This window comes from Strix uralensis, chromosome 4 (genome assembly GCF_047716275.1).
Source record: "Strix uralensis isolate ZFMK-TIS-50842 chromosome 4, bStrUra1, whole genome shotgun sequence".
Classification (NCBI taxonomy): domain Eukaryota; kingdom Metazoa; phylum Chordata; class Aves; order Strigiformes; family Strigidae; genus Strix; species Strix uralensis.
This window is the reverse complement of record NC_133975.1, coordinates 25,635,680-25,663,238: the sequence shown is the minus strand read 5'-3', so window position 1 is coordinate 25,663,238 and position 27,559 is coordinate 25,635,680. Positions and strand designations below refer to the sequence as shown.

The 27,559-nt window shown below is 39.4% G+C and overlaps 1 protein-coding gene across 1 annotated transcript in view; it reads right to left on the bottom strand.

Annotated features, from left to right (window-relative positions):
* Positions 1-5,411: 5,411 nt before the first annotated feature.
* PGCKA1 (PDCD10 and GCKIII kinases associated 1) overlaps positions 5,412-27,559 on the bottom strand; it is a 45,269-nt gene continuing 23,121 nt past the window's right edge. Inside the window, exons 4-6 of the mRNA XM_074865961.1 lie at positions 24,820-24,874; positions 8,939-8,986; positions 5,412-7,856 (exon numbers count right to left, since the gene is read on the bottom strand). Of these exons, the coding sequence (XP_074722062.1) occupies positions 6,911-7,856; positions 8,939-8,986; positions 24,820-24,874 (1,049 nt within the window). The 3' untranslated portion in view covers positions 5,412-6,910. The remainder of the gene's footprint in view (positions 7,857-8,938; positions 8,987-24,819; positions 24,875-27,559) is intronic.

The following is a 27,559-nucleotide window of genomic DNA, read 5'->3' as shown; positions in this document are numbered from 1 at the left end:
TTTTCAAAGATTCTACGTACCTGTGTGTGTATACACATACCCACGTTTATATGCTTAGAGACAAAATGTCAGATTTCTGTCAGCTGTGACCAGGTTTTGCATAGAGCAGCTGAAATACATATTTGCTGGCAGCAGAGGGAGCTATTGAAGTTTTTATTGATCATTCAAAAACTTTCGGAGTGTGTCAGTGTGTGTGGGGAAAAAAAAAAAAAAAGTCCTAATTTAATTGGAGATGGGGAGTGCGTCCCTGTTGTCTGCAGTAGCCTTTTGCTGCCCCGGGGGTGAACAGGCCGGTCTCCTACGCCCCAGGGCAGGGCAGGGCAGGGCGAGGCAGGCGCGGAGGGGGCCGGCGGACCCGGGCCCGCTCCCGGGCCGAGTAGCTGCTGTGGTGATTAAAAGGAACAACGTAAACTTCGCCCTAAGCCAAACTTTTAGTCAAAGCCGTGAGGAAGAACAGGATCTGTGTGGCGTATGTCAAAACAATAGCAGTGTGCGTTGGGTTTGTAATTAACACTCGTGCCTGACTCTGGAAAAGTCATTCCCAGTCAGGGTGGAGTATGTGTATTACTTTGTCGGGCTTTTGATAATTTGTCTTGATTTTGATTAATGTTGGATCTTTAGTACAGTTCTTTTTTGCAGATGCTAACTAGATGAGTTTCCTATGCAAGTTTGCAAAACCAAGAGATTAATGATTAAAAATGAACCCAAATCAGCGGCTTTGTTCTGACAAAATATGCTGTATAGTTGTTAGATTAACCCCTCTGTCACTTTATCTAACAAACTGAAATTTGTGGGGTTAAAAATCTGTAATATTTCCTCAGTTCTGGAGAAACTTGTACCACTTCTGGCCACAGCAAAGTCTCTTCATATAACACATCTTGTATTGGAAATATGAAAATTTACATGGATCTTATTTTTTCTGAAGATTGTGTGGAAAAAATAACCTGAGGAATTTGAAATTCATTTGATATCATCTTGCTTTTGGAAGAGGTTCTCAGAACTAAAAGCAAGTAAAGCTTTATTTAGATACCAGCTTTTAGACATGAGATAGAAACAACCTGGGTTATTAATTCTTGGCCAGATCCCTACAGTTTGTGCTCAAATACTTAAACAGTATTTTAATCTTATTCATACATTCTTTTTGCTCTGTAGTCTTCTTGCCTTTGTCATTTACCTTCCTTTCCTTTTCATAAGTCTAGGTAAGTTACTGGTACAGCTCCGAGTGTTAAGAGCTGGGAGTAGCACATGTGATCACAGATTACTGAAGATCTGGCCATGCTTGAGGTTAAGGTGAATAGCTGAGGGTGTTGCCTTGCTCCTTTCTGCTTCTACACCCTCATAAAAATCAAGCTAATCTCTAGCTCAGAGTAAATAGAAGGGAGCTCAATGAGCAAACAAATGAAATGGCAGCCCTTCATGTGACATGGTTTTATTGTGGGGTTGGTTCCGTATTTAAGTAATCTGCAAACTGACATAATATTGCTATGCTGTATTTCCTGAAAGATTTTTTTTCTCTGTTTCACCACAGTATAAAGTGTTTTTCAGTTGGTAATGTACAGTAACTGAATTATGAAGTACAGCAAAAACCTGTTAATCTAGAAATAATTTCAATCAAGATTCAGAGCAGGGAATGGTGTAACCTCCATAGTTTTGTTCATGATGGTTGTGAGATGACTGCTTGGGATCTGTACTTCAACAACTGGATTAAAACCAAAATCAAGACAGCCATTGTCTTTCCTGCTTCATTGAGGGAATTCTGTTCTCTGAATTAAGTTTTACAAGGGAATACTGCTTTTCTCTGACTAAAGGAGGAAGAGGTGGGGAGTGGGGGAGTAAGTCTGTTTAATAAAGTTATGTTGTGAAATTGGATTAAACCATGTTAACAAAGTTAAAATTGTATTTAACAATACAAATGTTAAAAGTACTGACTGCTTATGTGAAAGGCATAAAATTGCTGTAATCTATTTCAGTCTCTAAGGATGCACATTTACCTTGTTCTCAAATTTCAACAGCTCATTGTTTGAAACGGGAAAAGTCCCAAAGCAGGTGGGACAGTTTGCAGAAGTGGTCAGTCAGTAGTAGTATCATTTGTAGTTGCAGGCAGTATTTCCTGTTTTCTGGTAATCCAACTAGTTCAATTCAAGGATTGCCTGATACAAAGTTTAGAAGATGATAGTGAAGGTCTGAAATGAAGGAAAGTTAAAAAACAAACCTCCCTGAAATGCCAAGTGAAGTTGTGAACGGATAAGGGAGTCCTGAGACTGAGGTCTCTAGCTGTGTATGTGAATGCATGAAATTTGGAAAGTTTGTCTAGAGGAGGAGCTGAGAAGTTTTTATTTCGATTTTGTGATGGTGAGAAAAAAAATTGTCCTTGCCAAGGACAGTTTGTGTTGGAAAGACCAATGAAAAAGTCTTAATCTGCTTCTAACAATTACTGTTAAACATTGTATGATGTAGGTGTTCTAAAACCAGGAAGGACACAATGACTGAAAGAATTCTGTTGATACAACTTCCTTTAAAAAATAAATTAATTTTAAGATGTAGAACAACTTTGATATATTTACTTTCTTGTGTATTCAGTGTGTTAAGTTTTAATAGTTTAATTTTGAAGTGATGCTCTTGTGCAATTTAGATGGATTCCAGTTTCCATCTACATGCAAGGAGAGATATGACAATTCAAGATAAATAATCTATTAAGATTCATTGTTTCAATATAATTAAAAGGTACAATATAGGCATTTGAGTAAATGTATGAAATGCCATATACACAGGCCTTAATAAATGTTGAGATATTCTATTCTTATTTAGCAAAATGTGATACATCGGCAAGAATTAATCTTTTGGAAAATTAAATCGCATTTAGAAAATTGAAACTATAAAATACAGCATAAGGTCAGGACTAATTTTTTTATTTTTAAGTCAGTGGTTTTTATTTCATGATTTAAATGATGATGAAAAATAATATTTTTAGATTAAAGCAATAAAATCGGAAGTATATTTTAGAAAATAATAGACTTTCTATTTCTGGATTTTAATTTTTAATGGGAAGTCTCCATAGCAACACTTGCCCAGCCTATTGCCTTTGTCCTTTAAAATGGAAAAAAGCCACCTCTGTGTGGAATTTATCTATTTCCAGGTTCCTGCTTTCTTGTTAGGGTTTTGTTTGCTGAACTGAAGAATTGTGCAGTATCAAATTTCAGGTGGTTCTGTTGCTCTGTAAACAAACTTCCCCCATAACATTTTCTCTAGGAAATAATTAACTTCCTTGAGTTGGCTGGACTGGGCCATCTTCCACTCCTGTTGTCATATCTGGAATCTCTGTAGTGATCTGAAATTTTTTTCAGAATCCAGTGGTGACCCACTGCTAAATCAGAAAGCGCGAAGTTTACTCTTACTCAATGTCTCTTTGCTTATGTACGGAAAGATTACAATTTCCCTTTAAACTCTGTTACTAGCTTTGGAGAATACAGTTTGGAGTAAAACATGAGCTTGCAAGATGAAAGATCTTTCATAGAAAGACTGTGTCTTACAGTAGTTTCCCATCCTGTTGTTTATTGCTACACGTCTTTACACTCACCACAGAATTGCATCAAATAGAGAAACATTAAAAATAGATATTGGCCAACCAGCTCCCTCATTAATTCCTCCTGTATCAAAGGAAAATTGAATTGGTATCTGAAGTTAAGGTGTTTGGGGTAGAGAGGAAGAGGTGTCTTTAAAAGCTGTGTAGTTTTTGAGAGAAGTCTTAAAATAATGCAGCTTACTTGTGATTCCAATAGCTTCTTTCCTGTGACTTTCCGTTTTCTCAAGATACTAAATTTTGCTCTCACAACTGTCTGAGCCAAATTGATTGTTCAAGCTGGCATTGTTTGTGTTTCATTGCATCAGCATCTGAGAGATCTGAATAAGATTTGGTTCTCGCATAGTTATTTAAAAGCTGATTTTTATGGAGGAAATTGTGTGTGGTATTTAAAAATTATTTCTGAAATAATTTATTTTCTTTCACATTTGTTGTGAAAAGTGTACCACAGTCTGAGAAATGGCTAAGAATTCCTGACACTCTACTGTGACATGGTGGAGCTGAAGGGAAATAGACACATACGTAAATATAAAAACCATATATATATTTACTTAAAAAAAAACCAAATTGCACAGGGCACTTCTAGATAGCAGATAAAAGAAGTCTGAATGTTGGTGATACCTCATAGGTTTATTTTATGGAAGCTTTCCATATCCTGCAGGTTTCAGGTATGCATATACCTGACTTCTTTTTGGTTAAGAGAAGCATTGACCAGTTACTTCCGATGCAGTGAGTATACTTGCTCTTCGCTGGTTTTTGTCTGCCTTACATCTAAGACAACGTAAACTTGGGCTGCAAGAAATGTGATGCCTTGGCTCAGCTGATCTCTTGCAGAGGATTGAAGTCTGGCGGTCCACGATCGCAGGCAGCTGCCCGTAGAAGAGATGCCAGGTTTGGAGTGCCCAGGGCAACGGTTAGGTTTGACTAGGGGCTCTCCTCTAGTGTATTTTAATTCTTGGGAAGGAAGATGAAAACTTGCTGTGATTTGTGGTTGGAGTCCAGGTTAGAAAATTCTAATCAAGTGGATAGTGAAAAATTAGTTGAGTTTCCTGGGAGCTTTGTTACATTTCGTTCTTTAATCATACCTTGGTGTAGCAGGGGCTGGCAGCTCCCTGGGGCTGGGATGTGGGAAGTGGTGGAGGCTCTCCTGGGGACAGCAGGGCTGGACCTCACAGCCAGAACCTGTCCCACCACCCCAGCCAGGGAGAGGGGCAGGCTGGGGGGCACCAGGGCCAACCCAGCCCCAGGCATCTCCTGTGGGGCCAGGCTGAGTCTGGGCCGGACTGTAAACCTGCAGGTAGGCCCGGCTTGGTGGGGCCCATGGGCAGGCTGAGCAGGGCTGTGGGGAGCTGGGGCAGGGTCTGATGTCCCCGGGGGGGCTGCCATGGGCCCAGGGCAGCGCAGGGGGAGCCCTGGGGGGTGGGCAGGGGCAGTCAGGCATGGTGATGCCCTCAGGGCTCTCACAGCATAAAAGCAGACATGTTATGTCCTGTCATAACCATAACTAGTAATATGCAATGTGCAAATAGTCTTTCACTGTCATTCAGTATTATAGTAGTCTTTGATACACAAATGTGCACATAAAACTTGTATGCACTTACAAAAATGCTTAGAAGGGCCTGTTAAAGTAGGAAAGTGGTAGTCAACAGTACTACAATACTTTAAAAACATATACAGCTTTTTTATTTTACAGATACAATGTAGTGACTCATCTGTAGCTGAATATAGTTCTCTTGAAGCTGAGACTTTAGTTTTTTTTAATTGCTCCTAGGGGTGTCATTAATGTTTTGAGAAATTGAAGTCTTGATTTGGTCTTGCAATATTTGGAAGAAAAGAGGGAATCTGCATTTAAACAGAAATAATTTAAATATCTACACATTACTTAAATATCACCTCCTAATATTCTGATCCTTACATATGTTAATGGTTAGACTAGGATTCAGCATATACTGTTGGCAAATACATAGTTGTGCTTTTCATGTATCTGATGAGGGATATATCTTATAGTACTACTTTTATGTAACTGTTATATAAGCACAAAACCAACCAGATTTTTTTATATGAATAAAAAAAATTTATTAAGAGTTTATAACAAAAACTCAGAAACCACAATTTCGGTATAAAATGTCACGCACTTTCTATTTCAACCATTAAGATCCAACTTCTGATAAATTGGCAGCACAAAGTTGGTTTACCTCCTTTTTTTTTTTTACCCCCCACAAGAAAGGCTAACATACTAGCCTGAAAATCAGAGGAAGGGTAAACACTCCATGAATGCAGCTGCTATTTTCAGGTTTTATGCTTAATTCAACTTGGAAGCTTGATCCCTTTCCTGCTGTTAAGTTTAAGGACTGCAGCAGAGCCAGGGAGGGGTCCACACTGTCTCTTAACTGTATATAAACAAAACACATCTTGCTGGGGATGTTTGAGACGCTACCTGTTTGCAAGCTGTGTTGTTAAGGCAAGCGATGTATGCCTGGAAAATTTAGCAGAGCTGAGAGGTCTCAGGCTGTAGTTTTACAACAGTTTTAATCTATCCAAACTGGTAGGGCTGAGTTTTGATCCCTCACCAGCACCTCTGATAGTGTGTGTGCAATTCTTGTGTGAGCTAGTTCAGCTCATTAAACCAACAGAAAGTTACACACTCTTTTGAATTTGGCTAGGCTTCTGCTGTTTTAATGAACTCAAGCAGGTCACTTGGGGTATCAAACAAAGGCCAGGGGAGGTGTAAGGGGGAAAAATGAGGTTATCTTAACACCAGTTGCACATGCACAGATTTAGGCTTAATCCGGAATGGAACCATGACTGCAGTGAAGTGCAAGCCAAGCTACCTTCCCTATTTTATACTTCATTAGATCATAGAACTTTGAGTCAGTGTTATTTTTTTTTTTGTCCTAACATGATGAAAATCTATGGTTTCTAACTCCATGGCTTCTATAGTTCCATTTTAAATAATGGAAGTTTTCTAAACCTGGAACATACAGTGTGCTCAGACCCTCCTGAGGGTCAAAACCAAGGGAAATGTTTGCATGAGTCCAGGTGAGGTGGGTATGCAGCAGAGTATCTTGTGTGGGTGAAATGATGCTTTGCGCTCCTGGCTGGCCCCATAGAAAAGAGTGTTAGTATTACCACTAGCCAAGGGAGCACTTCTGTACCTCAGACAGTAGAAATTAAAAGGCTGTATAAAACAGCTGAAGGGACAGAGGTTTAGTCCCAACTCCTTTTATATATGCTGTTCCTAACAGCTGTCCACATGTGTGGTACATGTGTTCATATAGATCCAGAAATAAGATCTGGATCTTACCCAGTGTATTAGAAAGAAACCTTCATCTAGTAGTCATCATCATCTTCCACATCTTCCCCTGCAGTTGCAGCTTCCAGTGCAGCCAGAGCCGCTGCAACTTCTGCATCTTCCTCCTCAATTTCTCCATTGATGTCTTTATGGTTGGGGTGTGTGGGTGCCTGTGCGACTTTGGTAACAGCCACAGCAGTGATACCACCAGTAATGCCCTCACTCAAACTCGCGGAGTCAGTTTTAAAAGGTTCAATACTGCTCTCCTTCATAGGCGAAGGTGGGGTTACACAAAGGTCCTGGTCTTGTATTGCTGCAGGTCCAGCATTCTGGTCTGAATGTGCACAATTGACTGAAAAGCTATCTTTTTCAACATAGTTCCTGGTTTGGTTGCCATTTTGGGGATAATCAATAGCTGGCAGTTTTAAGGCATTGTTTTGTGTCTCTAGTATTGCACTTCCTTTGAGAAAGATGCTGTCTTCTGCAGACTGGGAGTTCTCGCCTTGAATACTGTTTGGTTTATTGCAGGCTGCCTTCCTCTGCCTGCCTGCCTCTAGGTCAAGTTCTTGTCCAGACTTATTTGTTTTGGTGTAAAAGTGTCTATTGTTGGCTGAAGAAGCCTCTGACTGGCTGGAGGTTCCCTGTTCACTGGCTTCTTTTACTGGGTTAGTGTTGGGATTGAGCATGGAGTGCACTCCAGCGCAGGAGTTGCCACCGTTGACTGCAACATCAAGCTTTGCAACACACTTCACAAGGCCAGTCTCTTGAAAATCTTTGCCTCTGTGGTTCCAGAGAGTTTCTTTTGTGCTATTTACCTCATTTTTATTTTCTGTTCTGTCTAGCTCATCCTTCTGGAGTTCATTTTTGTGTTCTTGGATTTCACTGTTCTCTTTGGATTTATTGCTGCCTTGCTCATTATGTTTATAGCTGTTTACTTCATGAATGCATCCAGGTGATTGTACTTCTTCTGGATCAAAAATATAGCTAGAATAAGGAAAAGTTGTGGAGGAAATGTTAATTATGTTGTTGATCAATATAATTAGAAAAAGAATTAAGCTTAATTTTTAAGCTGGAGATCTTGAGGAACTGGTGTCACTGAACTTTACTTGGGGTCCTGAGAATGAGCTAAGCTGAATGGAAATGCTGCATCTGTGCTGTAGGCTGCTGTCTCCCAGGATTGATCCTAACTAACCCCTGTAGTGAGATTTACCAGGAGCATGAGGAGGATGTCAGAGAACCTTGTGCTGGTTGTTGCATGATTCCAACTTTATTTTTCATTTTCTCTGGGGGGTTGACTAGCCAAGGAGTAGTCATCACATAGATTGTTAATTAATATGTCCTCATGTAGTTACGAAAATATCTCCTTTTTTTTTCCTGGTGTTCTTCCTTTCAAGTCTTACCTTTTTGTCCTTTTTAAATTTTTGTCCCTTCCTTCTTCCTTTCTTACTTAATTTTTCCTCTCGCTCCATATTTTCCTTGACATTTCTTTCAGACCCCCTCTCTATTCTTTATCTCCCTTTTTTCTCTCATAGCACCAGTTTTCTTTCCCACTTCCTTACCTTTTTCTAGAGATGTGGCCAAGGGAAGGAGTAACTGTCAAATGGGGCTGAAGTGTTGCGTTTCTAAAACTAGCTAGTGGTCTTCTCCAGGGAGACTTTTTATGTGGGAATTGTTCCCACAATTAACTACATTTAAATTTATGATGGAAGCAAGGATTTGTAGTTCATTTTCACTGCTTAGGAGAGAGGGAGGATCTGACAAAGTCTGTGCTCCTCATTCTAGTGAATTGAGGAAAGCTCAATGCAAAAAAGATGAGTCTTCAATGCCACACAATTTTTCTGTGGGTTAGGAATTATACAAATGGACCTCAGTTACAGTAAATCAAAAGGACATTCACAGGAAATCAGTATGCCTATGCTCTGGCATGACTTTAAAGATACTGTAAACTTTGCGAAAACTCCAACCTTGTATATAGGCTTAATTTAAGCAGCAGGTGTAGGGGAGCACAGACACATGTTTTAATGTATTTCTTTTATTCAGTCTAAGCAACTCTTGTTCTGTTGTACCTTTTTATCATTTTGCAGCACCTGCACCCCATCTGGATTTTCTTTAATCTGAAAAGAGAGAGAGGGGGAAGGCAAGGGAGAGGGGAAGTGAGTGAGGCATTATGAAATTAATGTATGGGCAATTGCATTGAAAATTACGCTCATGTGTAGAAGGGTTTTATTAGATAAAAATAAAGATGCCTACATAAGAATGAATGCAGTACAGTTCAAGGACATTCTAGGTTGCTATCTTGCACTGACAGTGGCCTTTAGTTGAGGAAAAATCTGGTGAAGATCTTAAATCTGGTGAAGTTCTTAAACAGATAGTGGTGTTCTCCTGGAATATTTTCTTAACAAATTTTATAACTTGGAGACTCCTGAGTCAGAGTAGTGGATTTTTTTGTCTTCCATGAATTTGTCCAGTTGTTTTCTGAACTCCAGTAAAGAGCTAGCATCTACAGCATCCTTTGCTTGGGAGTTTCACAGCCCAGCCTTGCCTGTGTGAAGAAGCACCTGCTTTGTTTGACTTGAACCTGATTCTTGCCAGCAGTATTTGATGCCTTCTAGTTCTTGTATTAGAAGAGATGGTAGCATCGTGTCCTATTGTCACTATAGTACAGGTCCTGTACTGCCCCTTCAGATCTGATATGCAGTCTGAAGAATCCCCATGTTTTTAAATGTTACCCATACTGACATTGTTTTGTGCCTATAGATTGTTCTTGTGGTGGTTCTCTGGGTCTCTTCCATTTCAACATCCTTCTTGGAGGAGGTGTGGGAACCACAGATTCATACTTTCCTAATAACTCCTGTCCCCACTCAGTTAGCTCTGTGACAGCTACTGGGCACTGAGGTGACATTTCTGTGGAACTGTCTCTTAGACACAGACATATTGCTGGGATTGGCACTTTATTATCTGCAGTGTGTTGCACCTGCATTTTACTATGGCAAATTCTTCAGTTTGACTAGAACTAGCAGAGTGTTTTCGTTTCACTACATCTCTGTATTCAGCAAGCTTTTTTTGTATGTGTGTCATTGCCTGACCCAGTGAGGTGCTAAAAGATATCTGTTAGATGGTTCATATGCCAAAGTCTTTTATTTTGGGGCTAAATGGTTTGCTAATTTAGACCTCTGAGAACTTTTATGTTGTGAACCTGAAGTGAAGACACAGATCTAGCACCTTCCTTATGAGGACAAGGTGAGAGAGTTGGGGTTGTTCAGCCTAGAGAAGAGAAGGCTCCAGGGAGACCTTATAGCAGCTCTCTAGTACTTAAAGGAGACCTACAGGAATGATGGGGAGGGACTCTTTATCAGGGAGTGTAGTGATAGGACGAGGGGTAATGGTTTTAAACTGAAAGAGGGTAGATTTAGTTTAGATATAAGGAAGAAATTGTTTACTGTGAGGGTAGTGAGACACTGGAACAAGTTGCTCATAGAGGCTATAGATGCCCCCTCCCTGGAAGTGTTCAAGGTCAGGTTGGATGGGGCTTTGAGCAACCTGGCCTAGTGGAAGGTGTCCCTGCCCATGGCAGGGGGGTGGGAACTAGATGATCTTTAAGGTTCCTTCCAGCCCGAACCATTCTATGATTCTGTGATCTGAACATCCCAAAACCTGAGAAAAAAACATTATTCTTTATGGGTTGGGGCTATCTTATTTCAAGTTAATCAAGTCAGGACAGTTTGCTAATATGTTTTGTCCATTGTTATTCAGGCTCTTTCTTTTTCTCTTGAGATGTTCTGCAACCTCGCATACTTCTGCCATTGCCTAAGGACAACAGCTCACTTCCCATAAAACAGAAATTGATGATGCAAGGTCAGGGTATTTTCTAGAGTGATTTATTTACAAAACACCAAAGGCAAGTAGTATTCATTTATTCTTACCAGGCATGGCCTGAACTGCACACCAGTGATTATGCTAGAAGAAATTACAATTAAAACTCTGCTGTATAGGCTTATTGTCTCACTTTTTTTTTCCTCTAAAATCTGACTTTCTTTGGTGTTAGCACTGCACAAAATGCCTGATGTCAAGTCCCTCATTCCTGGAGCCTCTAAGGACCTGCAGTCATTCAGGAGCTGGTTTTAGCTAGGGTATAGGTGCTCCAACCTCTGTTTTTTGTCTTTGGATGTGAACTGTTTTGGAGCAGTAGCCAGCTTGCTGTAGCTCTGTGCATGTTGGGTTGGCTGGTAAGCCAGCTGCTTTGTTTCCTCTGTCTTGGTGCTGCTTCTCTCTTCCTTAAATGCGCTCTTCCTTCCACATCTCTGCTGATCTCGTGCTGTGTTGTCACCCCCACACCCCTCAACAATGTTAGAGCAGGAATTCTGATACAGGGTTTTTCATCTGAAGAGGATGCAATAACTGGTGAGGTGGTCATGTGTACTGACCCTCATGTGTAGTTGCTCTAAAATACAAAGGCATTTGTATGGGTTTGACTAGATATGGGGCTTATTTTGAGCCATATAGTAGCCATCTTTTCCAGCCAGAGAGGAATTCTTAATGCAGTTTGCTTTGATCATGTTATAAGCTGAAGTAGCTACAGCCGTTCTTTAGGTTAAGACTGATTTGAAGATAATTCAGTTGAGCTAAGCCCTATGCAGACACTTGTTTCGGTTTGACTGACATCTTTAGTTTTAGCTGAATGAACAAAAACTGCATGAAGTTAACCAGCTGTTGATGGACTCAACCTTCAAGTCTCAGTGGATGGCAGGTTACCATGTGTTAGGTAAGTCACTGTGCAATCTTCATGGGAAAGGCAATGTAACTTGGCTTATGTTAAGCCTCTTTCTATACAGACTCTTACCATCCCTCATACTTGCCATGGGCTAAGAGTATGCAAATATTATTTCAGCTCTGCTAAATCATGATAACTTCAACTGCTGTCAGTTGCCACGTGAGCCCACTGAAATGCCCACACAGCCTTTGGCTTGGCTTTAAAATGTATAGGTTTGGTGAAACCAGTCCTGGTTTGTATGTAGACCAGTTCTGAGAACAGATACTGCGGCTAGCTGGGTGTGGGCACTTCAGGTCAGACTGCTTCTGTTTAAACTTTTATCTGACAAATTTTCTGCTCAGTGCTTTTGTTTATAACTTCTTGTGATTTTTAAAGCACAAAATCTTGCTCATAGGTTTTAACCACTGGGGAGTGCTAATTGCTGTCCTTTGTTCTGTTGTAAAGACACCTGTGATTGTCATAGAAGGCAATCACAAATGGAAATTACTGTTGTTGTTTTCATAGGAAGCACCTTCCTGGTTGGTTTTTTTTAATTACAGTTACGGTTTGAATTATCTCTGGGGCTACTATGTTAAGCTTTTTCACTGATTAGTTACAACTGGATCTGACCTCTGACATGAATAAACTATTACATATAGAAAATACTTTGTGTTGTATTATCTTATAAATTACTTCACATCCCTGAAATAGGAATATAGTTTTACAATGTCACTGAACACTGGTTTGGTTTCTTTCCCTTGCCCTTTTCCATATTTATAATAATCTTTCAAGTCAATTTGGAATATAATTCTGGGGAATGCTTTTATAGCATGAAAAGGCATGCTTTAATCTACTTATCTTGGTTTAGGTACCTTGCTCTAAAGACTTGTGTATTGTGTGATGTTTTTAGTTCCATTAATGGATAAGTAGTATTAATAAGCTCCTGTCTGGAGCAGTTTGAATCAAGCACATGCTACAGACTTGCAACTAAAAAGGATTAGAGAGCTCAAGAAATGGATAATGATATGTTATCTGATACTGAGTTTAGAAACATTGCATCCTTTTATGTTCAAGTTTTTTTGCCTTTTTATACAACGTTTATTGTGTTAGATATTCTGTGCTGCTAAATTGATTAGATAATGTCAGATGAACATGACAAGATGTGGAATCCCCCCTCCTTTGGGGGCTACTCCGTGTGTGTGTGTCCCACCTGCCTGCACCGCCCCCCCCCCCCCCCCCCCAAAAAAGGCTGCCTGTCTAAAGCAGCAGGAAAATGCTTGGCCTTGACATTTAGAGCCTCAAATTTCAAATCAAAGTGCCATTAATCCTAGATGTCATTCTTTCTCAATCATGAAATTCCTGAAGGCCTGCAAATTTGTGTCACTGGTTATTATGTAGTCACTTAATCTTGAACACTGACACATCAACTGGCATTAAAGCTCTACTACAATATTAAGTACAGATTTTTTTTTTTTAAGGCATATACTGGAGCACCTGGAGCATTTACAGGAAGGAGATGAAGCAGTTCAGGTGAGAGGAATAAAGGAGGAATTAAATTTTTTTTATTCTGCTAAATTTTGAACTTTCCAACTTTGAGTAGCTGCTGAATCTTCTAAAGTGTGTCTCTGAAGTTGAGCTTGTACTAATTTCTATGAAATAATCAGATTCTTGCAGCATGAGTAGGATAGCCTTCTGGTTTGCATATTCAGTGTCAGTGCTTGCTTCAGTTAAAGTTATGATACTTTTCTTCAGTTTAAGAGATGGAAGAGGCCCAACTCTGTGTGTTTTCCCCAGCAAGGCCAGCAGAGCTGTAGCTGACCATGTGAAAGATAGTCAAGATATAATGTCCTTGCACAAAAGATAGTCTAGGTGTCCTTGCAATGTATTAAATGAGTATTCACAGAGAGACCAGGAAAACTGCATGTTCTGAAAGAGTGTCATTCTTCCTTTAAAGGAATATTATACAGAAGAACAACTATTTTAAAATCAGTTGGAAAAAATCCTTCTATGTCTATTGAGGAGGTGGTAATTAGACTTAATTTGAGGAGAGCAGAACACCAATCCTATCAGTACAACAAATACTGAAAAAGGGGAGGCTGTTAAATAATTTTATGGTGGCATCTGCTAAGAGAATGAAGTGGGACTTACTGTGAAACCTTGCTGAGGATAACAAGAATGTAACCTTGCATTTCAAGCCACAATGTGCTTTAAGAGAAGTCTACTTTGCTTTATCAGATTTGAGAAACACAACGTATCTGATTTTAAATTATATAACAACATAGCTTCTATTGTCTATTTAAACTGTAGCTGTGTTATGAATAAACAAAAGGCAAATGGAAGATAATGGCATGAAAAGGGAAGGAGAAATATTTTTGAGAAATAAAAATGGTTTGTCAGCCTTTCCTGATATTCTTGGAAGTTTACATAGAAACAGAAAAAGGCCAATCTTATTTTTTGTTCATGGTGTGTTTTCTGTCTTGATTTTTTTTTTTAAAATTAAATTTATTTTTTTAAAACCTCTTCAGGAGCAGAGGCAGAAAGCTGAAGCAAGAGCATATTAAAATAGTTTTTCCAGTAGGTCTCAAATTGATAAACACTGGCTTGGTGACTTTTGATCTGGGTCACTATTTTTAAGCCAGTTTTGGGTTTTTCCTCCCCCACACCCTGGTACTTCATGAGCTTTTGCTGTTTGGCTTTTCTCTCTCCTCTATCCTCTCCCAGTCTAGATGACAAAGTAAGGAGTTTTTTTCTACATTTGTATTATCTGGGCTGCTGAGCCTGAAGATTGATCTCTTAGGGGCCTGGGGCACCTCTTTCTGATGACTTTTTCCAGTAGAGGCACCTTTCAGACTAGAACCTGCCAGTGTCTTCCCCATCAGTCATCTGTGCTTTGCACTCTTCAGTGAAACCTGTCTGTTCTCGGGGTACTGGCCTGAGCTACCAGTCTCTTTGCAATGGACAGAAACCCTTGCTCATCAAAATTAAGCCTGGCTGCCACACTACTAACACAAATACAATTTAGTTAGTGGGTTTTTTTTTGCTAGCGAGGTCTCATATATGCCAAATGCTAACCAGCTAGGAGACTTATTCACAGAAGCAAATGTGGGAAGAGAAAGTGCAGAGAAATACGTACAGAGTGGTAGGAATAACCTTAGAGAGCTCTAGCACTTGGCAAGCTTCTCCTATGGGAGGTATGGTTTGCCTTCTGTGCTGAGTAGGCATTCACACATCTCAGAAGATTTCAGAGGCTGTCCTCAGCATGTGCCAAGGTCTGAGAAAGGGTCAAGTGTATCTAGGTTGGAGGAGGGAAGTGCAATGTGTTACTGAGGGGTGGAGACAGGAACAATTGATCTGGGAAAGAGGCACTGGAAGATTGTGGGACAGATGGTAGAGCTGAGAAGAACTACATTTAGAATTTTAAAAACTAGTAAACATACAGTAGAAAAAAATCACTGTGGTAGAGGGATAGAGAGGATAACAGGGAAAAAGTTGTAAAGGAAGAAAGAGCAGGGACATAAATTCATTAGCCATGTACTGTGCCGGCTAATCACTACTATTGGATGAATATCATCTGTAAGAACTGTCTCACTTTGCTTAAAATACAGAGAATGCTTCAAATCCTGTGGGCATTTTCCTGACCTCAGTCACTGTTCTGAGGCCAGAGGACTTCCAAAGGGTGGTAGTGGGGAACCATTCATCCTTGCCCCAGAACCATCTGAGCAACCTGATCTAGTTGAAGATGTCCCTGCTTATTGCAAGGGGGTTGGACTAGATGATCTTTAAATGTCCCTTTCAGCCCAAACTATTCTATGATTCTTTGATTCTGTAATGCCCTGTGGAAATTAACACCATCGATAAAACCTGGGGAGCTGACCGATAAGTGTCTTCTGAGAACAAATTACTTTCCTACAAAACTCCAGAGCAGTTCTATTCCTGTACCTGAAAGTTATAGCCTAGTTTGGCTGGAACGGTCACATTTAGCACATTTAGCTTATTGGTGAGAACCAAAAAAAATTTGAAAATTAAAATGGCATAGAATGCCTGATATTTTTTATCGAGTCTTGAGAATCTTTGGCAATTCTCATCTTAGTGTAGTTGTTACAGAGGCAACAATTTGATAACAAATATGTGCTTAATTCTGCATTGAGACCAATACTGAAAGCTGGACTGAAATCTATCTACTTTCATTCTTCTTGACTGAACCTTAGTCTGGAAATTTATTTTAACAGTGCTTCAGGGAACAACTGAATTGTCATATATGATCTAAAATAAATGAATTAACCTGAGGAAATACCATAATATGCTCCCTTATAGGAAGCAGGGCCCACCTCATGGCCTCTTTTTGTCTGTCTGTTTTTCTGTAGCTAAATTAACTTCAGTCTCTTTGTTCACACTTTCTCAAAGTGCAGGACTGAAGTGTCATTTCCGTGCTTCAGCCATCATGCAGTCCAGCCCTAGTGAGATACCTGCCTGTGCGTGCTGTCCTGCTCGTGGAGTATGACCTGTGGACTGACTTTGAGTCACCATGCAGTCCCTGCTGTCTGCATTGCTCTGCATGAAAAGGGAACTGTGCAAGTGCTTTTCCTGGTGCAGCTTTGTTTACCCTCCTGTTTTGAGGGAGGCAGGCTGTATATTTGGGAATAAGGAGTGTCAGAGTGTCTGCCAGAAAGAGCCTTAGGCTATCCTGCCAGCACAAGGTTATTACCAAGGTTATTGTTGCCTGTCATCTTTTCATTTATTTTACAAACAAAGCTGGAGAGCTGCACAGGTCTGCCAGCCACTTTTATTCTTCATTGAGGCCTTATTTGCCCACCGAATGGTTTGCATGCATCTCTAGTACAGCTAACTGTGAAGATAAGAGAAGCTGACACCGAGGGACCCATGAAAGACTCATATAAAACTTCTTCAGCCACAGCCTAACTACAGTGGTAACTTACAGCAGTCAGCTTTGGATGTTTGACTCCTGTTGCCACCCTCTGCTTGTTCCTTTTCAAATCAGATCCCCTGTTTTTCACAGATAAATGTTATCATTGCATGAATGCAAATAATCTTTACACTATCTTCAGTTGTTGAGAAGAACACTTATGCATTTTTTTGAAGATGATTCCCTTTTTCTCCCTGGCCAAGCTGAATCAATCCCATGGATTGTACATTGTGTGAGTGGACTGATTCTTCAAGTGTTTTTGTGATTGAAGTGTCAAACTTCTGGGTGATATTACACACTGGCACTGTGTACAGACATGACTGGCTGTTTCAGTGAGAAAGTGTTTGATGTATTCTGTATGCTATTCAAGGCATGAAGTTTGGGGTTTTTGTGTGTAGGGTCTTACAGGAGTAATTTATGCTTCTTCCCAATGAAGCTGTGAAACTGATTTAGACTTGTAGCTTTTTCAAGTGAGAAAAGGGGCTTTAACCAAGGCAGGTATCAAAAGATAGAGGTTCTCATGCATCAGAAGCATGTGTTGCTTGTTACCTGGGATTTTATAGGATTTGCTCAGTTATGGCTCCATAAATTTTGATGCTTTGTATTCTGACATAGAGTAGTTCTTTTGTTGCTGAGGAAGTAGTTCTGATATCACAACATGGTTTTGCTTCATCAAGGTAGTACATGACAGGATAACAGAATCCTTACATGACAAAGGTATGCAAGCAGTCGTAGCAAGGGGAAAAGCAAACCAAACAGAATTGTTTCTAATTAGCTGTATCCCATACTACTTAGGAGATTACAGAGCAAAGTGATTTAATATCAAACACCCAAATAACAAACATTGTGCTTGCCTGATGAACATTCAAGACAGCATCAGCTAATTGCCAAACTACGGCCTACTCACCAAATAACCAGTGGGAGTAATATTATCATGATTTTAACATCTGTCTGCATGTCATCTGAAAATGTATGCATGTATTAAGTATTTATCTAGGAAATTTGCAATAATAATAATAATTGACAAAAATTTGCACTTGCTATGGTCTTTGTCCCAGGATCACAACATTAGCAGTCAATGCTAATTACTATGTACATGAAATAGTACAAACTGTGTATTATATCTTTGGATTATTCATAACAGAATCCGAGAGAAAGTGCAGTCTGCTAGCTGAGAGGTGTGTCTACTGTGCAGGAGTCAGTTATATCCTCTAATTGTAGTTGTGTGTTGTACCATTTCTCAACACTGGGGAAAAGCATCCTGCCAGTGTGATGTCCAGCTACAGTCTGATGAGAAGCAACTCTGGCAGTCAGGATGCTTGGAGTAATGGAAATAGCTGCTTACATTTGTATTCTCACTCAAAGAGTGGAGAAGAAGTCAGATTTAGCCCGATTCTGCTGATTTTAGAAAAATACGTGCTAATTATCTTACATATGTGTAGTTGTACTACCAAGAAACTATACCAGTATAGTTGGCAATGACAATACTGGCCAGTTGTTACATGCCCGTGTAAACACCTTAGTTGGAATGGGGAGCATCTGAATTGATGCAAATGCAGCATGAGAAACTGCTCGACTTCTTTACAGCTGCTCTCTCCCCATGCCCCCAGGCATCTAGCTATGTTTTTATTGTATCCTGATGGTATTTCTGCTCCCACCTTGCCCCTTCACCTTCTTGCTTTTTCATGTGGCTGTTTTGCACCAAACTAAGGTGTAGTGGTGGGCAGGTCCCAAGGCAGGGAAACTTGAGCACACCTGCACTTGTTGTTTGCAGGTGTGCTGGTAGAAGGGGAAGATAATGAAAAGTAGATGCTATCAGTTTTACAAAAGATGTTTTATTTTGAGTTGTAACTGTTATTTATTGCCTAAGCTAACCTTCCAAAAAATGGAATAATATGCATAGCTATGTTAAGTCCTGCTAGCTCCTCCTCAAAATGTCCTTCTTTCCAAACCAGTAAGGTAAGCCAGATCTTCTGCTTACCTCTAGTGGCTTCCTGAGAGTATTAGTCAGTATATGAAGTCCCATGTTTTATTCTCATCATAGATTCCTATTTCCACTCTGCCAACATGTTTTTATTTTAAAGTCATTCTTGTACTATTTCATTCACTGACTAATCTCTCTGGTAACTGTAGGCTTTTTTGAAAACACCTCTGAGAAAGTAAGGCTAGCTCACAGGGAATGTGAACCTTTTTGTGATGCCCTTATTACTGTAATAGAGTGCCTTAGAGGGCACATGGGCTACAACTTGGAGGTGATCTGAACATTCCCTTTTTTCCTGTTACACTCTTTGCCATTGATTTTAAATATTTATAAGATACTTAAAAGGAAATGCATTCTCTCTGACTAGTTCCTCATCATTCACAGCACTACGTCACAGCACATTTCCCGACCCCCATTATTTACAATACAAAATGTTTGGTTTATTTTTGATGATTAAAAGGAAGAGTGGAGCAAAGGGTAAAACTCTCACAATCATTAGCCTGTTCGCACAAAGGAAAAACAAATATAGCTTGTAGCAGAAAAACACTAACTTCCTCTTTAGCCAAGCTTATTCCCTACATCTGGTCTTCCCAAACTTGCATCACTGTCTGGTGTTTAAGTTGCTGAAGTTTATATTTCCTGTCTTTTAAAATTGTTAATCCTGTAAAATATAATAGCTTGTACTCTAGTGGGGCCTAAAACCCCGAATCATGTTTAGGACCATATTGTGCAGAGGCAAACATAGAAATGCACCCCTTCCCAAGGGATGCGTGGTCTAAATGTGTGACAAGGCAAAAAATGGGTATGATAAACAGATGGTCATGTACGTGTGAAAGAAGCAATCAGCAGAGAAACTATATTTGATTCAGTAATTGTGTTAGGCTAAGCCCAAGTGGGGATCTGTGTTTGGGAACACAGCTGGAGCCTCAAAATAGTTATAGCCAATTTTTATATAACACAGAGGGACTGTATCTGAAATATCATCCCTCTTGGGAGGTTAAAGTGTGTCTTTGCAGTCTTGTGTGACTTTGTACTTTGGAGAATGGATTCTTGGGTTCCAACCCTTGGTCTGAAAAACCTTGGTTATATCCGATGTCATCTTAAAACACTTAATATAGAAAGGGCTGAAGAATCAGGGGCTGAGATAGTGCTGCCACAGGGCTACAGTTCACAGGATCCTTTGCTTACGCTATGCCTGGAACAGCTCCCTTCCCAGTGGCAGGCTTCAGCAGCCTTCTTCAAAGCATGCCATCAAGGATGTGACTTTGATAGCTGTGAGACTTGAGGCTGAGGGTCAAACTGAACCAGGGCTCCTAATTTATGAAGGAATTCTCTAACGCTTTGAATACTATGTAAAACAATCACTGCTGCCTCTGTGGTTTTGGCTGGGAGTTGCTGTGGCTGCTGTGTTTTAGGTTGAACATTGTGCTCTTAGTTTGTGTGAGATGTGGCCTTAATGCACCTGCCAGGCTTTGGAGCCTCATCAACACCATGTGGTTTCAGGGCACAGGAAATCTGGTATAGTCACACCTTAGGGCAATGGGTTCATAAGCTCTCAGCAGACTTGGCTGGGTATCCAGCTGAAGTGCCTTGTCCCTCCTGGCATAGATGCATGTGGATATTTGATTATAAATCCTTGCTCTTAACTTGGACTCCCTGTCCTATCATGTCTTTGGCTGGACAGCCTTTCCTGATTCCTCATACAAGTAGTCTGCTTATTTTACAATTCCCAGAGGAGCTTGACAGGTGATATTTTGCTGATACCTGTCAAGATGGTAGGAGCTCTGGTATGTCCATCAAACTAGCTTTAGTCAGCTGGACATCTGGGTGGAAATGCAGTGCCTCTGCACTTCCAGAAAGTGCTGTGGATTTCAGTTTAGGGCTTGGGCACTTAAAATTCACCAAAGTGTGACCAGGACACTAAAAGTATTAGAGTGAACACAATTAATAATGGAGTTGGAATAAGAAATCCTTTAAAATGCCCTATTTTCCTGACTCATAAGGCTCTATCCTGCTGGATGATATACATCTGTGTGATATACCATAGATTGGCCTGGGCTTAGTGAAATAGAAGCTTGAATAGGGTCTGAGGACAGGTTGTCCGTATGGACATATGCTTGTCCATAATTTTTCTGCTAGCTAGGCGTTACAACACAGAGAATCTGTGTCCCACTGGCATAGCAGTGGTACAGGTAGAAACTGAGCATTGGCAGCTGATCTGTGACTTTCCTCCTTGAGGACAGTGGAGACTTCATGTGTGTGATGCAGTGAATCTTCAAGAGAAGAACGTGACTCATATGCCTCATTTGTCCAATTTTGCAGGACAACTCAGATTCAGCTAGAGGAAGTGGCTTGTCATTTTTATGCCATAATCTTTCTGATAAAGAAATGGCATGGCGGGTATATAGAAATACAACCTTACAATCTAACATGTACCTCTTCTTAGGTATTTATAAATGTACCTCTCCTTAGGTGTCACACACGTATATGTATAATAAATAAAAAGATTTTAACCAGGGAATAGGTCCCTGGTAGTCCAAGCAGTTTTCTCTTCCTGTTAATAAAATTGTCTTATTATTTGCTCCCCAGCTTTCAAAACACAACTACTGAAGTCCTGGTTATGGATTTCAAAGGGTCATTGCTCTTATGCCTCAGGGACTTCTCAAGGGAATAGTAGAAAGACATCATACAGAGAACTTGTTTGACTTGGTTGCATGAAGTTGCTGAAAGGAAAGTGCATGACAATTGATGTATGCCATAACTGTCCAAGTTCCAGCTTTTTATGTTTATTTTAGAATATGAGGTACCTTATAAAGATGTTGCAGTAAAAATAAAAGCTTTAATTTGGAAATTCTGTTCCATGTTCACATCATTTTAGTGGAGCTGCTAAAAGTTGTTGTTTGCTCCTAATAATTTCTGAAATATTTGAATACTCCAAAATACTCCTCTGTTCCCTGTCTTCTCATATAGTTCCTATTCTGTATCTTCCCAAGAGGCTGCTTCCTGGTTCTTACTAGAAATACCTGTACTTTGAGGTGTTACCTAATGCCTGTCATATTAGCTGGAGGATCAAACCTAAGCTTGAACTGCTCTGTCCTGCTTCAGTGATATTCTGTAAATTCAATCCTGTTCAGTGACCCGGTCTGAACATCCTGAAGACCATGAGCCTTTTACACTGGGTGCATCCATATTCTGTCTGCCTACTTGAGAAACAATCATACACTGAAAACAGTGGAGACATGTTGGTTTACTTTAAAAAAAATCTTCATGAGTCCCTTCATTGACTGATTTCTCACTAGTTGTCTATTTCACTGGAAACACTGAGGTTTTTGTATGCATGTTGTTGTTCTTTACACTTTTTTGAATGGATTTTTTTTCCTAATGGTTGAATCATTTATCCTGGCATAAAAACTACATACAACTCAAAAATCTGGTGATTTTTTTTTTTTTTTTTTTGGTTTCCCCCTGTAGGTGTCTCAGATCTATCTTTAAAATATTAAGGAAATGAGGAAAAACTAAAGGTCTTGTGATAGATTTCTTACGGATGCTTCTAGTTCTGTCTACATGGCTAGTTGAACAAGTGCGATTTTAACCTTTGGATGAAAGATGAGGTAACAAAGGACTTAACTTCACGTGACTCAGTAAATTTAGGTCTCAGAGTAGAGAGAGAGGACTTAAGCATGCTGCTTGATCTATTCATATATTAAAGGCTGTAGTAAATTTCGAGGACTGAGAAAATTCAACAGTTGCTGAGAGGTCGAAGACATCTGTTAAAGATAGCAATAGTTGCTGTCCCTCGTGAAAGATGAGATTGACATTTTAGCTGAATTTGAAGAAGGGCAGATGCTGAGGTCAGAAAGGTACATTTGAAGAAAACAACAATATGTCAGTGTCTGAAGTTGCATCCAGCCCTTGACAGATTTACTTTTGGCCATGCCCCTTTTTGGTTGTGTGTGAGACGCTGCTGAGCAAACTGATGAATCAAAGTGTCTAATGAGGCATAGCTGGGGGATCTCAATGCCTATGTGTGACTTAAACGTGAAGTAGCACTAAACTCTGGTACTGAGTTGAAAGTTGGGATATTGTTGGTCACTCAGGTCACTGGTTTGGACTGGTATGGTGGTGCCTAAGATCCTGTAGCAATGTGGGATCCACATGGCGGGGTGAATACAAAGCAGATTCTCTCCTAGCTATGATCTGGCCTTAGTTTCCTGCACCATCACCAGAGGGGACTGGGAGAATGCAAATAAGAGCAGAATCTGCCTTTCGGAATGTTTATTACTCTGGGGCTGAATGAGCCAGAAACTGCATAGTTTGATTTTTCTCTGCAGTACTGTCAGGAAAGCAAACAGATCCTTTGACTTGAATTGTGTATGTCAGCACAACTGGCTGTGGAGCTGCTTGTTTTCTGTCTTCTGGCTCCGAAGTTACTTTTCCTTAGACTTCTATTTGCAGAATCAGTTGAAGACTGTAAGCCTGCTTAAATACAGAAGTATTTTCTAGATGTGGATTGTTTCTCAACTGAATATATAATTATATATATAAAATATGAATATATATAAAGGCTATTTTTGTAGCCTCCTGGAATAATTGAACTGTTATTGTATCAGTTTTATGGATGCTGATATCAATGAGAAATTCTACTGGAGACATTAGGAAAATGGAAAGTATCAGACAGCAGGCGTGAAGGCTACAGCCTACTGCCACAGGATTTAGTGTGTGAGAAAAACTTGGCAAGCCAGACTGGTTCCCAGTTACGTTACGTGATTATGCCATCTACACTGTCACATAGCTGCCACTAGCTTGTGGCATAGCAGCACACTGTACAACACTATGAACTCCAGCTCTTTGGTGACCCTTCATCTGCTGGAAGCTGTTGCATCTTGTATTTGCCTGTGAGTTCTGTGCAGCAGTGAAAACCCAGAAACAATTTATTTGCCTTCTGCAGCAATCTGGGGGCTATAGATAGCAAAACCTTTAAGAAATGCTGTTGAAAGATTTTGAATTATTAGGTGATCTGGGAAACACTTTGTGAACAGAGGAAGACAGGAAAGGAAAGAAGATGGAGACCTCATATGTTTTAGATGTCATAAAATTCTTGTAAATTAAATTAAGAAAATAATAAAACCTAGAAAAACAACAACTAAGTGTAAGTGCACTAAATGGTACATGTTAGCCCATGTAACTTTGGCATTTTAGTGTATTGAAAACTTCTTTTTTGCTGCACATCAGTTTTGTGGATAGGGTCAGTGCTTCTTTGGTTTTGTGGGTTTTCTTCCCCCCTGTTGAGTTTTTGGAAGTGGGCATGAAGAGACACTGGAGTTTAGCAGCCTTTATCCTTTAAGTATGCCATATATTTTTATTTAAGGGAGCAATATTCTGAAAGTAGGCTTGGATGTCTGTGGAGATAGCTTCAAATAGGTATTGGAGTTTTTTGCATATATGCCTTTAGGCAGCATTAAGGTCAGGAAGGATATGTGATCTTAGCTGTGGTATTCAATTGTAGCTTTGTGTCCCCCAAAATCATCTTGCTCAGAAGCATTTGAAATATTCAGATTTGTTTATATCATCCAGAATATTGCTAGTGGCAGGTATTGAGGTGGTGTACTGCTCAGAACATCAGCCTCTTTTAATACAAAGAAAATTGGATAAAGCCGTAAGCAGTTAGTATGAGTCAATGATTCTCTTCTGTAAAAAAAATACAAACACATGGATCAAGGACCTTGCTTAAAATTGTCAGGATATTGCGTCTGACCATTTGATGGAATAACCTGCAGCCCTTTGTAAGGGAACTGTTAGAAATCAGCGTGCTCTTCCTCTCCAGCCAAAAATCAATCCTTGTGTTTTCCAGTTTGTTCTCCTACCCCAAATCCCCCTTCTTTCCCCCCCTTGTCTTAGTTTATTCTTCCTGTACCATTTGCCTGCATTTCTATATTTTTTTTCCTGCCATTTTTCACCTGTGTTAACTGACTTAGAATGAGTTAACTCTGTATTTCTTTATTTTTTTCTTCACAGTATCTTTTTCTAAACTTCAGAGCCCAAACTAGGAAGCTTTTATTTGTTACATCAGAAATATCAGGGGTCGGAAAGAAACACAGTTCAGAACCTGTTCTGTCACCAGACTTGTGTCGCTTTGTAGCAGCAAAGCTTCACCATTAGAAAATATGGTGGAGTACCACAGAGAGAAAAATAATCCAGTGATGTTCTCTGTTGTGGAGTGCTGAAGTTACAATACTGAATGGCCAGTAAATTTTAAACCTACACAAGGAGAATGAAAAAAAAATAATCCTACCTTTCAGATTGTACTCCATTGAATGCTTGAAAGGTTTTGTTTAAAGGTCTTGATCCTGCAATAGTAAAACAACACTTTGCAAGTGGTTTCTTCATGTGCCCACACAAGGATACTCTGAGGGTTAGGCTGTCTACTGCAAACAATGTGGAAATATAACAACCTCTTCTTCATGCCATTGTGAATTTTTAATTTAGACAATGATCAGACAAATCACTTGAGTAGTATGCTCATCCCCTTGAGCTGAACTGGAATGCTAACCTGCTTAAAGTGAGCATGAGCTCGCCTGCTACAGTGGATTAGGACTCATGTGAAGTGTTTATACTTTAAACAGCAACAATAAAATTAGAAAACTTTCAAATATGCAGTATTATGTGATTTCTTTTTTTCTTTGGGAGCCAGGATATTTATAGTATCAGCTAAAACTTTACTGTATGCTTGTCAGAACTTTCTCCTTCAGATTTTCACAAATTTTGGAACTTAAGAAGTGCCTCTAGCTGGTAAAGCTATTGTTCTTTCAGATATGTGTGCTTCAGGCTAAATGGAAAATTCAGCAAAATGCTTTCTATTAAGAATTTACAGAGAGACAGATAAATTAATGAGATAATGATAGAATGAGGATGAAACAATGCAGATGTTTTTTCTCCTTTAAAAATATGAATATTTTCTGTATTTCTTGTAGTGAGTGGAATGTGGGCACATGCCCATGTGCATCTGTGTGTGTGTGCAAACCTGTAATGAATATTAATCACCAAGTCAAGCTCATTTCAGTGAAACGGTCATTGTATTTTGCTGTGGATTTTAGAATTTGGGCCATGTGCTTTCTTTCATTCTCAGCATCTCTCTGCTTGAGTGGCAGTAACTTGAAAAATCTCAGTGCAGCTTACAAGACACAAATCCAGATAGAGCTGTGCTTGCACCATTCTTGAAACCTGCAAGGCTTTTCTTGTAAGAGAGTGAGGTTTTTACTGGCCTTGAGATCCCTTTCAGCAGAACTCTCCTAGGATCTAAGCCAAGGCAGTTCATTCCTGAATTCTGCATCCATAGGTAATGGGACTGGGGAGGGACAGTACAAGGCAATTTCATGGTCATCGCTGTTGCTGCTGTTTTTGCTACAGTCTTTGCATACATATTCCTTGCGATAATACTTTTCAGAATTTATGGGTAAACTCTGAAAAGTTCTCATAAAATTTCACTGCTCATTTTCAGGTTTGAAATCACCCTTGGCTGCATAGGTAGTTTTATGCTTGCTGTTGGCCTACAAAGTCAAGAAGACAACAATGCATAGTGTCTGACCCATAGGTGATTGTTAGAAGATTTTCTATTAAAAGCTTGAAATATGACTGAAAACTAAATGCAAATTGAATTGGCTGAGGTATCTGATGTGACTCTTGCTAAGGAGAACCTGGGAACCCTTGATTCATTGCATTGCTCTGTTGCCCTATAGCAAGTCACTTAACTTGTCTTGTATGCTACTGTTTCATAGCCTTCTCAGAGCTCAATATTTGTGCAGCACTTCATAGGCTTATAGCTCTATTCAATCTTATTATACTGTTGCAAAGGGTTGAGAATATTTCTGTGCATCTGTTAAAGGTGCTATCAGTACTTTATGTGGAGTAAATAATAAAGCTTATGAAGAATGAGTCATTGTGTGTTCCTATTTTTATGCAACCTTTTACTGGGATCATCTTGTGTCTTTTTACCTTAATTCTATTATTTGATATAGCTGTTATTATTAATTACCAAGTAGATTCTTCCATTTAATTTTTGTTCCAATCTCTAATTAATCTGATTTACAGTGTAATTCTGTCTTGATGTCCTTATTTGTTTTGTGTAAGCCATGACCTAAAGATTTATGCATACAATGAAAGTAAAATGAAAAATAAAATCCATGGCCTCTTGCCCCATGTTGAAAGGATACAGATTTTATTTAAGAAATGCAAAAGATGTAGCCTGCTTAACTAAACCTTACAGTGCATTCTTATCTCCTGTGAGTTGCTTTTGTCTGTTTAACAAATTTTGAAGTAGAAAGTTAACTATAGGGTTTTCTTTTAATTTATAATTGGGGTTTGTTTGTTTATTTTAAATCTTCTAGGAACTGTGCTTCTATAATTCCCTGGAAATTTAAAATGAAAATACCGAAAAGGAAAGCTGATGGGAGTCATAGCTGTGGTAAGTTGTAAGCTTACTCATTATATCATGTAAAGTGATAACTGATTTCACTGTGAACTTGTCTGATATGTGTGACTGGCTTTTGATCCAAAAGCAGAATGTGTTTTGTCTTTAAGGAAAAGGAAAAACAATTATTTAGTGAAACAGTTTGCCTGTAATGTTTGAATGAGTGCTGAAAACTGTCATAAATGCTGGATATTTAACAGAAGAATGTGCTTCAGTTGAACCAATAGTTCATTTTCTTTGTGTCAGACAGGATCAGGCATAAACCATTCTATATTTGTACACAAACTTGAGTTAAATATATCCCCTTTTCATTGTATTCAGAGCTTTTTCCTCTTCTGCTTGGTGATGGTTTGGAACATGGCTGTTAGTCTTGCAAATTACTCAGACATCTTGATTAAATACTCTTTTTACCATCATCTTTGCTTAGCAACATCCCTTCTGAAATATTTTGGGAAACTTAATACTCGCCTGGTGTGTAAAACAGTGTTCGTAAATCAAGGAATGTTGCCACATCCTACTTGCTTATGTTGTTTAATACTTTTTACATTACTCTTTTTGAGACAGA